The following is a 16,383-nucleotide window of genomic DNA, read 5'->3' as shown; positions in this document are numbered from 1 at the left end:
TTTGGAAAGCATAATTCAAACAAGCTGGCATATGTATGCTAGGTTTGCCTTGTTTATTTAGCCTTATCTAAATATATATTTTGAATGTTTTTATACTAGTAGTGCTTTGGTACTGAAGGTACACTTACTTACAAAATAATGTCTATTCACTGTTCATGAATGATTAATAACCTTATCATCAAGTCAGCAGAATGCCTGCCTCAACTGAGGGTTATCTTGCTGTGTTCTGTGTAGGTGAGCCTTAAGTCCTAACTTGCAATAATCAAGAGAACTTTGATCATGACCTGCCAATCTCTGTTGTCCCTCCACTGAATTTTTGTTATGAATGTGGAAGTTGTCGGACTCGTTCAAACCTCTAGTCCAGTCAGGCCAGCATAACGGCACCATCAACAGTCAGTAGCAAATATAGACAAAGCTGCAAGAAACTTCAGAGGTAATCATGGAAAAAATTATCCATAAAGAGAGTTTTTCCTCCCTACATGTGTGTGTAAAAGTACAACACACATCATCACGTCATGGAGTTCTCACCACCCAACAGCACACTGTTGGCAGAATGTGTGCTAAGTGACAGAGCTCGTGGCAGGAGGAAGGCTGAAAGGGGAAATAAAACCTGGGGTTCAAAGTGGTGTGATGCACCTCGAAGAAAACGTGTTAAGAAAAGCAGGTGGATGTACCAGCTTTCATCCTTAAGAGTGAAAGTACAGATTTGAATTGTACAGGGTCCTGATAAACTAAAGCTTGTGTTCAGTCAAAACGTAGGCTGAAAAGGCAGTTGCACGAAAGAGAAAACTGAAAGGAAGACAAGGTCCCAGCAAGATTTCTGCACAGATTTCTGAGACCACCCAGAGGGAACCTTGCAGCACCTCTGGCCTGCATGCTCCCCAGTGCCGCACTATAAACTCGTTAAACATCTCTGTCACCATTTTGTATTAAAGCAGAGATTTAACCTCTCTATCGTTTATTGAAACTATACTGTATTGCCCCAGAATATCATGCAATTTTGAGAGTATCAAACGTGCCCAATAGTTTTCAAATTTTTAGTACTTCGCCAATTACAACAGTGTGTGAATTACAGTAGTGCAATTCATTAACCAGTAAAAAACTTCCCACAAATTCTGCACCACCAGCTAGACATACTGAGGTAACAATAGGGAAAGTTTACTTCAGAGCTTCCTATGACTGCTCTCAACAGCTTTCTTTTCCTCTGCCTTCACTCATACATCACAGTCTCATACATTCTCTCCTTGAATATCTCTCCTACTTCTGCCTGTGATTTTACTCAGATGACTTAGGTTTCCCAAGTATCTGTATTTGTAAAGAATTGGTAAGAAAAAGGGCAGATTAGGTGTGTGAAAATACAGCAATTAAAAACTTGGCAATTCAAAGAGATGATAGCTATGTTTTTTATTTGTCGCTCATTGTCTTAACACAAAACAGCATCATCAACCCCAACTTCAAATGCTTCCCTTTTAGGTATAATTTGAACCAGCAGAAATTACCCCAGTCCATTCAATGCTGTGGTGTTTCAGCTATGCCAGTACAGCCACTGCAGTAAAACATGCATGTGCAGACAAGCCCATTGAAAAGTGCTGTAAAACTTGTTTAGGTCAAATCAGCCAGGTTTCTACAGGAAAAAAATAGTGTCTCTTGCAACAGCAAAGCACATAAGTGCCGCTATTTTATTGCAATTTACTCAGTTCAGGCACCAGATGGTTTTTGGGAGAAGTAACAACAAGAACTATTAACAATTCTGTACATCTGTTTGCTTTAGAGCATAGTTCTGACCAGGTTTGCTCTTCTACTAGATTTTAAATGAAATCTGAGGCCAGTGTTAACACAGGATTTTTCAGTTTCTCAAAGACACAAACTACATGACTTTATGCATCATTCTTGTTACTATGTGAATCATAAGACTATCAGAGACGCTTCACACTGTCACTAACATGTAAGATATCCCACTGTGAACCTCATGGCCCTGAACAATCAATTTCCCTTTCCTGTGCTTGTAAAGGTTTTATATCCACAAGATTGTTTTGTCCTTGTCCTTATCCTATCTTTCATGGTGTTAAAATTATAACAGGTCCTCCTCTGCTCATTCAAGTTTGGACTATGTTTATCTTAGTTGGCCATGCATATGATTCGGGAAGTAATAAAACTGGTTCTTATTCAACTGCTCTGGACAGCAAGTGTAGTGCAAAACACAAACAAAACAGTGAAGCCTGGGAGCAATACTGGATTCCCACCGGATTACAGTGGCCATAGTGACTCTATGTGGCATAAGAAAGAAGTGTTAAGCATTGCTGTGGTAATTTACTACTGATTCAAACCAAAAGAAGGAGGTGGAAGTTGAGAGGCAGGTATCCAGGTTATCCAATGTATTAGTGCTACCTTATTTCTGAATTAGAGCTGTCACGCAAGCCTTTGATCAATCTTACTTAGGGAAAATTAAACTCACATCTCCAACTAATTTGCCTAATTTTCCTGAATGTTCCTGTGCAGACTTGCTTTCAGTCACAATTCCTTCCCAGATTTGCTGCTGGAGTAAATAGTCATGTTTCCTTTCCCATTTTGAGCTGTAGCCCAATGTACTACCATCAGGTTACATAGAAGGTTGTTAAGTTGTTGTGTCAGCTCAGCTGTGGTAAGTGTTCAAATGAAGGCTCTTAGCAGCACCAGAAGTGAACTAATTCAACCACACTTAAATAGTTATGTTTGCATAAACATTGTCAGTCCTGAGCTCTTACATTTTGATCCAGACATACTTCTTTTAAGAGCTCTCAATAACACAACTTGCTTGAGGAAAAGATAGAAAGTTTTCTGAGAATAATTTAGCAATCTTGAAAAAGAGTATGAAAACAAGCCAAATCTTTATTTCTTCCCCTGTAATGTGAGAGCAAAGGCACAGGCTAAGGAAAACTAACAGAGGAAAAACAAATATGCCATTTCACTGTGTATTCATCACTGCATATGCAACTTGGGATCAAGAATTGTGTAAAAATTACAATATCAACATAAATATTTCTACTTGTACTAAGGACAATTCGTTCTCCTGAATGAGAGCATAATGACTCAGTGTCCTAAGGAGGCAAATCCTTCCCTTACAGGGCAAGAGGAAATGGCCTCAAGCTGTGCCAGGGGAGGTTAAGATTGGATATTAGGAAAAATGTCTTCACTGAAAGGGTTGTCAAGCACTGGAACAGGCTGTACAGAGAAATGGTTGAGTCACCAAATCAAGTTATTGAAAAGACATGTAGATGTGGCACTTAGGTCCATGGTTTAGTGGTGGACTCGGTAGTGTTGGGTTAACGGTTGGACTCGATGATTTAAAGGTCTTTCTCAGCCAAAATGATTCTGTAGTAAGTTGTAGTGGAAAAGGAGAGCTTTAACTTTGATATGCTGTGTGTTCAGGACAATGTAAACTAGATAGATCAGCTGGCTGATTGAATTATGGTTATCACACTGCTAATGTAAGTATCTGTTTCTACTGCTTGTAGGCACCTCACTCTACGACATTGCCCGTAACAAACATAAATGCAATGAAATGTGAATAAGATCGTGAAAAAATTTAAAAATGTAGAAAAAATAATCCCACAACTAACAGTGACAAGGCAAATGTTTCTTCTATGGCTGCAGAGGCAGAACAAAGAGGACAATTCAGAGCAGAAATATGTACCTTCACTGTTGACAATGATTGAAGCAGTTCCAGTAGCAGCATCTGTAGTCTGACCTACAAATGCTAAGAAAGGGAAAAGTTAGAGCATGCATTAGTTCAATACATTACTTTCAACCAATGGCATGTGATGCAGTTTAATTGAATTAAATCTGAAATGAACCCATAACCTCCAGCAATTTAAAAATGCTAATTACTCTTTCATGTGCAACAATGCCAGAGAAGCTAACAACAACAAAAAGTGTTAATTTACACCCACAAAACAGAAATGCTAGTCCAACATTCTTTAATTTGGCTACATGGCTGCTTTAGAGAAAGCATGTTATTTATACAGCCTTCTCAGGCACTTTACTCCCACTTGGAAGTATTTCTTTTATCCAATGAAACAATAGAGTCAAGGCTGGAGAAAAATGAAAATATTAAAACAAAACAGTGTTTAATTCTGTGTAGATTTGCATTTCAGCAGTAATATTAACATGTGCTGTGAAGGCAGTGGTAGGGCTATATTCTTCCTCTTTGAATTATTATTCAGATAAATTAACTAGAAGTGAGGCTGGCATTGTAAACATGGATTGTTCCATGTTTACCACTATAAGAACCTGTTTTCAGTTTACATCAAATTTGTGAATATTAACCAGTGGTCCAAAACTGGTAGTGGAAACCAGTAGAACTGTAGTAGAAAACTGTCCAAAAAGTTGAGGGTTATTTTTTTTTCTTCCCCAAGAACTGTATTTGAAAAAATTTACTATTTCAAGTGACTTTTTGTTTAAGAAGCTCTGGGTATTCCAACATTTTAGAAGAGGTTCTTGATGCTGGGCAAAAGTGGGCTTCTTTCTCAAGATGTGGCCAATTTAACAATCTGCTCCAATTTGAACAAGGCTGAAAACCACCTAACAACCTGCTCATTGGGTTTTACTGAAGTCTTGTAGGTACTCGCCCTAGAGGTACCCTCTTCTAGCTCAGTTACAAGGGTCCCTTGCAATTACAGCTTCTTTTCACCATGAGCTCAGTCTCCACACTGAATTGAAAGCAGAGAACTTGTGTCTTTTGTACTTTCAATGCTCTTGCAGCATGAGCAGCAAGTTGCCTGGTTCAAATGTGGGAGAGGGAACAATAAATCAATAAAGATCTAAATGGTCTGAGCAACACTGGTAGCTGATCTGTTGTGGAAGACAGGAAGGCAGGGAAAGGGGAAAATTACAAACCAGACTGGAATTGAAAAGGAAAGGAGTATGGGGATATGCTAGGAAACATAAGAGCAACATAAACAAAGAAGACAAACAACAAGGACCCAAGGTCTGACAGCCAGCAGAACTGGCATTACAGCAAGGACTTTCATTCAGTAACCAGTATCCTTATGTACAACAACAGAGACAGGCGAGACAGGGATTAAACCGAGATGGAAAGCCCGGGACTGAAATAAGACCATCCTAAGCAAAAAGTCTGTGCGCACTGAATCACCCTTGCCTCCAGATCTTGGAACGCAAGTTGGGATCTTGGATCAGCCTCACCAGCAGCACATCCTGTCTTTCTCCAGGGCTGACCGATGCAGGAGGTGGCAACCAAACACCATTCTGAGATATTATCAGCAGAAATTGGTACCTTGGACCTAAATGTTCCAAACCTTCTACTGATACCTAAGTATCCATGAAGTGTGATATGATGGAATTCCTGAATTTTTTTCCCTATACTTTTCTTTTGCTATTTAAAAATTCATGTTAAGATTGTAAGAGTAATCATTTAAATAAAAAACCATTAAGGTTCCTTGTGGCATATGCATTTTCATTAAGTGCTATGCATTATAATTGCTTTATTTACACGATCAAAGACTTTATTCATGAAGTAGGCATGCTTCAGAGAGATTTAAAACCGTACACTAACAGGCACTGTTTTTATGGTATCCTTGAATTGTTTTCTTACCTTAGTTGAAAGCTACACAAAGAATAAACCCGTGCATATATTTGTGAAATATTTAGATGTTACACTGATAAGCATAATAAAAAAGCCCACAAAATACTGATAGTTCTGTCTGTAAAGCAGGATTGGAATAATGCAGTAAATGAAGCTGGTGGCTGACATTAAACAGAAGAGATAAACAGAATATTGAATAGCCACTTAATGATTGCATCTGTCCATCCTTGTCCATGCTGAAGGAGACAAGTTGTGCAGACAAAAATGTGATCATGTAGTTTAGCAGCATGCAATAGAGAGAGAATTAGGGTTACAAAGGTGCAAAGATACTAGAATATTGTGGCTGCTCAATTTTCCCTTTTTCTGAAAGCCTTTTAACATTGATTTTTGTGTGTATGTGTGCTAACACCAGCTGCCGTCTCTAAAATGATGTATGTGTCATTTCACAAAGCAAAGGTGATATGTACTGAGTTTACCAGTGCATTTCCACTCTATCCCTCCCTTCACAACATGAAATTGAGAATGAATAATCAGACCGAATTTTTACATTTCTCACCAGGCATTATCATCATTAATGCCAGACTAAACAATTGCATATCAGCAAGTTATCTTCAGGTGACTTGCACTGATGCAATCATCTGAGGTTTGGAGGTAAAAACATTACATTTTATTGTTAGTGGTACAGCTGCTTTCAGAAGTCCCGCATTTTCACCTGTACTCATTCATTCCTGCCTGCTGCATCAAACCAGTTATGCATAGTTCCGAATGGTAAAACATATCCAATAAGACAGTAAAATAATAAATCCTTCACTATCGGTTTTTAAAGTTTAAAAATAGTACAAAAGGTTTCTTTAAAGTAAAATTTTACCTGTAGAAATACCATTTTTCTTCAAATTTTCAACATAATCATTGCCAAAGGAATCCTTCCCAACCTATACAAAAGATAAAAGAATGGGTTTTCTTTACAGAAAGATGAGAGGATAGATAGACCATCTTTAGACAACCGAATTCTCTAATGTAATTTGAATACAACACTTTCTGTGTTTAAGCCCTTTGCCTTATTAATCAATAAATAATGAACTAAGAAATAATAGTAAAAATGTATTAATAGTATTAACAAACAATAAGAATAGTGTTCTGAAGATTTCTCCTCCCCATTACAAAATTCCCTCCTACACCCATGTCGCTATACTCAAGTTTTGACACCGAAACTTCCTGGGTGTTGTAAAATCTGGATGTGTACTGAGTTATTCAGCTTTGAATTGAAAATACTGACAGCAATTTGAGTGTCCTTCGTAATCGCAGTTCATATTTTGAATTTTCTACCTCAAGTTTCCTTGCTGGAAAAATCAAACTCTGGCTACGGGATAGAAAGTGATGATAAATATGGCATTACCAATTTCTATAATTCTCAGTACTAAATGTACTGTTTACAAATTCAACATTCTTTGTTTGCTTTATCCAGCAACCGCTGATCAAGTTGAGTTAGGGAGTCAAGCTATGGTGTATTGTTTTTCTAACAGCAAGTTAAAAGGCTTGTAATTTCAGCTCCACTAATCCTTTTAGCTGAACAGAATTCTGCTTGCTGTTTATTCAGACTAATACAAATTTCTTTTTGTTACATTATACAAGCTGAACAACGGAGACGAGGTATATGGAGAAAAAAAAATAGTACAACTTGTTTAATGTCACAGTAGTGTTTCAAATATATTTATAAAGCCAACAAAGCTTTTGATTCACCACTTTTAGCCTGTCTTCAGCAGGCACAGCTCACAAGTCCAAGAGTGAGTTGTGTATCTGAGCAGTATCAAAGACTAACTAATGGTACAAGAAGTATTTTTGCAAGAGAAAAAAACATCTTTCAGATTAGGAGCCAAATCAAGATCCTGGTCATGGGTCTAGACAATGAAGGAATTACATGAGGAGCCCTAACTAATGATCCATCTTCTCATAAAACAGCACTACACAGCTGATGGTACTTGAGTTACTAGAAGCACAAAGCATCTGCCTCTATTGGCAGTTGTCAGAAATTTGTCTATTTATGAGCTCAATCCTTCAGAAAGCTTGGAGAAGGCCTGAGTACTAGGTACTGATCACAGGAATCAAGCCCTATGATTCAGATTTCTAAAACTTAAAGTGTCACGGATGGATGATCCTTCCCCCCACATATTTTATTGTACAACCATGATCTGAAACATACTTTCATTTTGTACAATTTCTATAAGGGGTTTTTCTAAAGCATTATTAAGGATAGTCCCAGTCTTTCACCAAAAGAAGACAGCAATTTAGGTCAGAATAGTCTAACCAGATGGAACATTCCTCTAACACATAAGAAAAACCCCTAAAACCAACCAATCAACAACAAAAAACCCTCAACCCAACAACATTTACTTGGGTCACTGTGTTATTTATTGTTTGCATATTAGAATACTTCTGTATCTCTGACTGCTCCCAGCTTGCCAGACGGGGGGTCATCAGAAGCTGCATCTTCTGACTGCTCTAGGCTGGATGACTGCAGTTTAAACCCAGGCTGTGCCAACCTCTGCAGCCTAACAGCTGTACTACCGTTCCACCTGACGGCACCACCTTCTCCCTCCCTCGCTACTATGAAGCTTCTACAACAAATCTCAGGATTTGCTCAGTTATTTCAGCAACAAAATATTTCACAACCCTTTTCCAAAATCTCAACTGAAACTTCCTTCCTTCAGCTCTGGGTCCTATATGACTGACAGACAGGCATCCCTTATTGCTCAACTGTCATAACAGCTGAGATCAGTCGTAGTACTTTTGCCCGCAGTGAGACATCTCAGTGCCAGAGGGAAGCCCTTGGAGGGGTCTCCATGGAGGTCCTTTTCCTCTGGAAACTTTTTTCCATGTTAGTTCATCAGTATCCAACCCAGCTAATCCGAGTGCATTTGAAGGGCTTTATTTTTTCCATTCAGGCTTTACCCCCAAGGAAGACAGAAGATTAGGCATCAGACTCATTTTAGATTAAGGGCATATGTACTGACCATGTCAAATTATATAACATTGTTTTAAATATTTTCTGCTATTGCACAGACCCTGCTAGATGGACTATTGGATGAACAGAAAAATAAATGTCTTAGTCTGCTGACCACAGAACACTGTATGTGCTGAAATAGCATTTCTTCTTTCTAGAGTTCTTAACAACAACAGCCGTTTGCACAAGCATTATGGTCACACAGTTTGCGTGTCAAAATGAGTGGAGTTACATCAGTATTTTTCAATCTGCGTTTTCTCTGCTTACGACCATGTTTTCCATGTGGAGCTAGGGAGCTAGCTGGCATCATAGCAGCTAGAATTCTAGCAGCTCAGAGAATCAAACTTATCTGTATCTGAAAATTTATTACAACAAAAAACATGTATCTCTTGACATTTTTGTTTATTCTATATGCTCTTTTTTATTGAAAGTGTTTAGTTTTTTTTGTCATCAGGGAATTAAACAGGTACTAAAGACAAGCATAAGACAGTAATACAGAAGAAAAAAAACCACCGAAAATATCCATCATGTTCTGGGCTGCATCTGAGATACAGCTATATTCTTACAATGAAGTGAGAATTCGGGTTTACAGCACTTTAACTTAGATTTGACTTATGGATCATCTAAACAGAGAAGACTACATAGCATGGTAATGCAGCACTTGCTGTTTCTAAGTAAGAATCAAATGCAGCTGGGGCTTAAACAGAATTTAGTATATACTGTACCAGGCTGGTGATAGTGGACAGTGAAGATCATTCCAAATTGTCAGAAGTAAATCAGGACCTTTTTCAGCACATAGAATGTCTTTCAGACCAACATCCCTCTACCATCTTCATCTACGATGTTTAACAGATTTTTTTTTAACGGTCATGACAAAAAGAAAAAAAGAAAACAAATAGTTTGGGGAGTTTGGATTCTCTCAAGAACACTGTTGATTTTTCAGTACTGTAATGATGTTCTTTTATGAACATGAGTGATGAATTTATTTGCTTAGATCCTTTCGTACCCTGACAGGAATCCTTCACATTTCTCTGTAACTATTCCATCAGGTCATTGTTTTACTGTAGGGAGCAAATTGAAGACTGTTACTGTAACTCATATCAATAACCCAGAGCAACAGTGGCTGCTTGCAGAGACATCCAGGCAGGAAGCAGAACACTGTTTGCATTTCCACCACCCAAAATCAGTACCTGTGGCATCTCTAGTCATAACTGTAAGTAGTTCTAAAACTCTCTCTCTCCCAAACCCTCACTAATCACCTTTTGTGTCCTAAAGCTCTGAGGTATGAAGAATGCCTTGTCACTTGGTCTGAGATGTCTACCCCTACTCTTGTTGAGGACATCCTCTGTCTAAATTACAGTTCCACTAAAAAGATGCCACACTCCAACAGAACATATATCTAGTATTAATACTGATTTCATTCCCTGAACTTCAGATTTTAATTGTTGACGCTCATTCAGCAAGGAAGTTTATACTATGTCTCATTGACCAATGTAGATATATAAGAATGTATATGAGATGAGACTTGTATGAGATGAGACCATTTTGTGAGGCAATAAAGAGTCATTTAAAAAACTTGAGATATTAACTTTTACAATTTAAAAAAAACTGTTAACATTTATAGATATCGAGTCATTCTCTGCTGTTTCTTTTCTCCAGTGAATACATGAAAGAAAGAAAGGAAAGAAAGAAAGAAAGAAAGATTAGATCTTACTGAAATAACAAAAATATGTTTTTAGAAAAAAATTAGAAAATAGGATTATTATGAATGCATATGTTTCCATTGCACTAAGCAAAAGCTAGACCATTAAAAAATAAAGCAAAATTCACACTTGCAGTGGAAAAAAAACCCTTTAACATTTAGCAGAAAATGTTAGCAGGGAATTCATTGCCAGTTCATCTTGTACTTGAATCTGATCATTCCTGAATGCAAAGATGATCAAATATACACAATATCACAGAAGCACAAACACTGCCAATATAAAAAAACTCCACACTAGAACAACTAGTGATAACAACCCACAGAAATGCTTGCAGGTGTAATCTAGATTTAAAGCTAACATTCTTTAGTCTAAATATTGAATTGGAAAACCAGTGAGAAAGGCTTCCTTGAGATGTTTCCAGTACTTCTCAAAAAATCCCTGACAGACAATGATCCAACAAATTTAGCATCCTCCCCAGCTATGGCAGAAAACAAAGTATGTCCAGTCAATTTGAGGTTTCATCCACAGTTAGCACAGGATAGACAATAAAGTTACAGAGAGAGAAAATTTGATCTTAACCGTAGTAATGATCACTCAAAACTTATAATGTTTAATGACAAAAATCAAAGAAAAGCATTGCAAGAATATAGCATCTGCCAAGTTGAATCAGCCCCATGCTCTGTGAGCCATTCTTTAGAACTGCTGTATATCAGATGTTTCAGAAAAGTAGGCAAAAATATCCCATAGCACACAAAGATGCTAGAATTTGGACATGAACATTTCATCTTAATCTCAGGTAATGAGATAATGATTTAACCCTCAAAGAACAAAGTTTTACATTCCTCCTCAAATTTGAAGTGTTGATTGCTGTAACAGTGGGAAACATAAAGAGGAGGGGCTAATCAAGATTACTTGAATTTTGAATATCTTTAAGTCTCTCCAATTCTCTTCTCCATGATACACTGATCTAAGTTTTGCAGTCCTTCTCTACATGCAATTCCTGCCAGATCTCTAGCCAACTAGTCTTTGGTTCTGGCAGTGTTCTTACAAGAGCCTCCTCCATGCTTAAATTTATAGCTGAAATAAGTAAAAGGAAAAGAATTAGAGAGGGATTAAAGAAATCTAAAAAGACACCAAAACCTTTTCTTTTAAGTGACCAAAAGTTTTACTGGAACTCGCATGAATATTTAGTTCAGCTGTAATCCAGGAGCAAGTTAGTGCTTACCTTGCAGATCAGTGACGTATTGGCCCCAAGTCGAGCAGACTGGACACACTGGTTGGCTCCTTTCCCACCAAAACCAATGAAAAACTTATGTCCAAGGATAGTTTCTCCAGCTCTTGGCAATCGTGTAGTAAGGCTATTCCAATTAAAGCAATATTTACATATATTAGCAACTGAAAATAACAAGCATCTTCAAATTAAGAGTTACATTCTTATAATCCTAAATGGCTCAACAGTTAGCCAATAAGACTAAAAAATACTCATAAGACCTTTTAGGGTCTCTACTCCACATAGCAGCAGTTTAAGTCATATGCTACCCAGTCAAGTTTCTTGTTTATTACTCGATAAAGGGATTGCATTTCTTTCATTCATGTTTCATGTTTCTACAGGAAAAGCAGCACTTGATCCCTGACTGGGATTCCTCAGTGCTAACTCAATACAGATCTATATAAATCTACAGGTCTCACTGCTCATGGCTTTTCTACTGTAACATTCAGCTCAAGTTTACATATAGTTCTTTTAATTCATTACATTTAATTATACCTTCCTGAACCATCCTTGAGTAATTTTTCACTCTGTTGGTGTTCACACCACTCAGAATTGTAATTGTTACCAAAATCATCCTCCCCTCTGCTGTCACTCAAGCACACTGTACATATTTAACATTTTTCTTTTTTAAGTTTTTCTCTTACAAATCAAGCTTTACAACTTCTCAGCATTTTGTTGTTTCTTGAATGCAGTCCAATTACATTTGCATCCTTCTGGGGATGGGTGCCCAGAACCAGATGCACTAATACAAGCTGAAAGCCATCAGGAGTGTATTCTGGTTTCATTTCCATTTTGGAAAAAAAGAAAACAAAACTGTAATTTTGTTAACCCTACTAGATGCTTTACTATCTCCAGTAAAATTTGAAAGGAAAAAAAGACACTACTGAGACTACGTGGAAGAATTTCTCTGAATGCAAAAGACTACCTGACTTCTAATAAAGTACATAACTCAAAGATGCATTTACAACACTCGACCAAAATATCCACCTCCATGAGCCACACATTCCTGTTATAAGGCTTAAAAATGTGATTTTTAAATCTCTTAAGCTCCAAACAAGTTCATAACACATGGGGACGGAAGGCACCCTATGATGTACTAGCAACCTGTTCAGTCAATGACAGTTACCTCAGACTAGTTTCCAGAACTCAGCAGGATAGAAGGGGAACATGGGGAAGGGGAGTAAAAGAATGCAAAAGAATCTGCCCTAATGATGAAGAGATTAACGTCAGCTCTGCTTGTCTTATAACATCTTTTTACCAATAAGCCTTATAACAGCTTTAAAATTCAAAAACTGAGTTCTGGGCTTCTCAGTACAAGAGAGACACGGAGCTCCTGGAGCAGATCCAGTGGAGGGCAACAAAGAGGACCAAGGGACTGAAGCATCTCTCTTATGAGGAAAGGCTGAGGAAGCTGGGCTTGTTCAGCCTTGAGAAGAGGCAACTGAGAGGGGATCTCATCAAAGTCTTTAAGTATCTGAAGGGAGGGTATCAAGAGGATGGAGCCAGGCTCTTCTTGGTGGTGCCAGGCAATAGGACAAGAGGCAATGGGCAGAAACTGATGCACAGAAGAGTACTTCAAGTAGAACTACTACTCTACTTGAAGAAGAACTTCTTTACTGTGCAGGTGACCAAGCATCTGGAACAGATCCAGAAAGGTTGAGGAGTCTCCTTCACTAGAAATATTCAAGAATTGCCTGGACACAATCCTGTGCAGTATGCTCTAGGATGACCCTGCTTGAGCACGGAGGCTGGAGGAGATGACCCACTGTGGTCCCTTTCAACTTTACCCATTATGTGATTCTGTGAAAATTGCCAGTTCCGAACAGAAGATTAGATATTAGGATATTTATAGATATATAGATATATAGATATATAGATAAATATTTAATGTAAGGGCAGTGAGACACTGGAACAGGTTGCCCAGGGAGGTTGTGGATGCCCCAACCCTGGCAGTGTTCAAGAGCAGGGTGGAGAAGGCCTTGAGCAACTGGTCTACTGGGAGATGTCCCTGCCCATGTCAGACAAGGTTGGGACTAAGTGATCTTTAAGGTTCCTTCCAACCCTGAACGTTCTATGCTTCTATGCTTCTGCACTCGGCAATCACTACAGATTGTTTTTTGAATGCTATGAAGAATACGTCTGAGCTTATGCTGTAACTTCTGGGACATAAGGGTGTCTGCAGAATCTCATGGATTTAATGACAGAGTAGAGCCTAATTCACTGTAAATTCTCAGGAAGAAGCAAACATTTTTTTCTCCCTCTAATTTTCAATTCCAGCATTCATCAGTCCAAAGGTTTAGGATCATTAGAAAATCAAGAAAACCCAAAATGAAACCAGCAAAGTTAAGTAAGTCCCAAAGTCCCAGAAATTAAGATTTTGGCTTTGAAGGAATTGTTACACATCTGTGCTTCATCAGTAGTTACGGTTTCTAGAGAGACCCAGGTAGGGATGCAGACTCTAAGTAGGGACACCCACTAGCAAAGCACCCCAGATTTTACTCTGAGGGTACAGTATACAGTCAGCAGGTTTATTTTCTGGGGGTGACCACAGATAAACCCCAGAAGAGTCACACATTCAGCTAATAGCACTGGTTTCCAGAGAGGCAGAGCTGGGAACATTTTGTGGAGAAATGTTTAAACAATTTTAAATTAAAATCAACAGATTTTTAGAAATACACTTGTACATACATCATATACATACATACATACATATATATATATATGGAAAGAGTTGCTAAGTTAAAACTATTTGCCCACAGCCAGCATCTGGCACGCTGTTTACAACACTGAGTAGCTGTATAGTTTCAGGGAACAAGGTGTAACAATAAATAGTACTGATAAATAGTAATAAATAAATAATGTTCATTAAAGGTAACACATGTAATTTAGCACCATTTTCACCATTGGAAGCCTAGCAGAGATGGCTGTGGACCAGAGAGTGAAGGTCACAAAACTTAGCTGAGGAAGCTCCTCTTCAGCCAGTGCCCAGGTACTGCACACACACATCTAAAATTATGTGCCATTCAGTAAGGAAGGGATGTTTCACCTAGCCTTGGTAATAAATAGTAACAGCAGTTCTTGTATCATTCCTTTCATCCACAGATCTTGCTACACCTTAAAAAGCAGAACATCATTATTCCTGTTTTGTGGGTATGGAACGTAGTAGAGGTTTTTCGCCTTTTCATGCCTTAGGTCAGTCAAGAAGCCAGTGGCAAAACCAAAAATAGAGATTAGCCCAATCCACCAGCTCATACTGTCTTCTCATTTAAATTATGCAGTATGAAAATGGTATCAAGTCTCAATTCATTTTCATTCCTTAGGCTGCTTTTTTTTAAAGACCATAGCTTTTTCTAAACAGAATTTTCTTCCACAAAAAGCTAATATATTTTTAGACAAAGATTAACAAGTGTGACATCCCAGCACATTTCTGCTAATAGCACTGCTCAGAGGTCATATGCATTTTCAAGAAGTACATTCAATCAAAAATATTGTTATTTTAACAGTGGCCAGACTATGACTTGATTCTTTTCTCTTTTATGTTGGCATCAACGTGCAACTCCAGTGGCAGCACTGAAAAACCAGGTTTGGTGAGAGGAGAATCTGGGCCTCGCTGTTTCAAGCAACATGGTAAAACAACTGCCTGTGGGAATCAAACAGCTTGCGGAAGATAGGGATATGACCTTTTTTATTGTGTTGATGGAAAGGCACAAGGCAAAGGATCAAGTTGGAATAGCGATTTCTAATTAGCCAATTCTAAAAATAGGCTAAAACAGACTAAGCAAGAACAAGCAGCAGGTTCCTGTAGTTCACTGGAAACAAACCCTTCACCTTATTTCATTTTAGGCATGATTGCCAATCATTCCAGACCAATTCTCCACTCCAGAAGCCTATTTTTATTCTCCTTATTAAACAAATTCAGATAAATGATCTATATATAAGCCTGGAGGTTTCACTTTCACTGAAACCAGTATTCAAGAATTATTTTTTTTCTAATATAGTGCTATTCTCTCATCATTTAATTCTGCAACTATACTAACTTCTGATTCACATCAGACAATTTTAATGCGTATTTCAGGCTTCTGTTAGAAGCAGGCAGTGATGAGTAATCTGTATGATTAAGAAACCCTATAAATTCTTGGCTTATTGATGGTACCACAAAGAATACTCAAAATAGCCTAAAAGTGATGAAACAGCTAATGTTACCCCAAAACTAGGTTAAATAAGTTAATTAGAAAAACTGTCACACGGGTTTTCAGAGTTGTTACATAAAATGTTTTGTAAAGCCATTTACAACTTTGATGTAATATGAAAACACTGACCTGAAAAACCCCATATAAGCTACTATTCAACATACTTCCCTTTGCTTATGTGACAACTTCTGCTCAGCTTTGAGGGGATAAATGGTGCAAAGGATACTGAGCTGTCATGTCTTATGAACAGCCAGAAACCAAACTTGAAAATCCCCAACACTTATTAGGTATATAATAAAATGACTATATGTTTTACAAATTGTACATTGTATTACTGCATCATATTTATAGAGGAAAGTTCAGATTGAAACATCCTGGATTACTTTGGACATCACAAACAAGGAATACTATCCCTCAGAATTTCAACTGAGTTTTTACAAAACAATATTTAAATGTAAAGCACAGAGCAATGCTGCCCACACTTGTTCATGACAAATGAAGGATCATATATCCACTTATGTTTCAGAGGTTTGGGATGAAAAAAGGTACACACGTAAGAGTTTCACCACTGCAGTAACTTCAACCCTCTCTTCCAGTAAGTGTGTGCCACAAGTTCCCTTCGAGGCTAGAGATCATTA

At 37.9% G+C, this 16,383-nt stretch overlaps 1 protein-coding gene across 4 annotated transcripts in view; it reads right to left on the bottom strand.

The window, feature by feature from the left end:
• Nucleotides 1-16,383, bottom strand: part of RBKS (ribokinase) — a 70,571-nt gene that overhangs the window by 39,426 nt on the left and 14,762 nt on the right. For all 4 annotated transcript variants that reach the window (XM_050314617.1, XM_050314616.1, XM_050314619.1 and 1 more), the window contains 3 exons: nucleotides 11,511-11,643; nucleotides 6,450-6,513; nucleotides 3,674-3,736 (listed from right to left, as the gene is read on the bottom strand). In XM_050314617.1, the coding sequence (XP_050170574.1) occupies nucleotides 3,674-3,736; nucleotides 6,450-6,513; nucleotides 11,511-11,643 (260 nt within the window). The remainder of the gene's footprint in view (nucleotides 1-3,673; nucleotides 3,737-6,449; nucleotides 6,514-11,510; nucleotides 11,644-16,383) is intronic.

This window comes from Myiozetetes cayanensis, unplaced genomic scaffold, assembly GCF_022539395.1.
Source record: "Myiozetetes cayanensis isolate MyiCay16 unplaced genomic scaffold, myiCay2020 scf2-11, whole genome shotgun sequence".
In the NCBI taxonomy this organism is placed as follows: domain Eukaryota; kingdom Metazoa; phylum Chordata; class Aves; order Passeriformes; family Tyrannidae; genus Myiozetetes; species Myiozetetes cayanensis.
The sequence above is the reverse complement of the archived record's forward strand: the minus strand, read 5'-3'. Positions and strand labels throughout refer to the sequence as shown.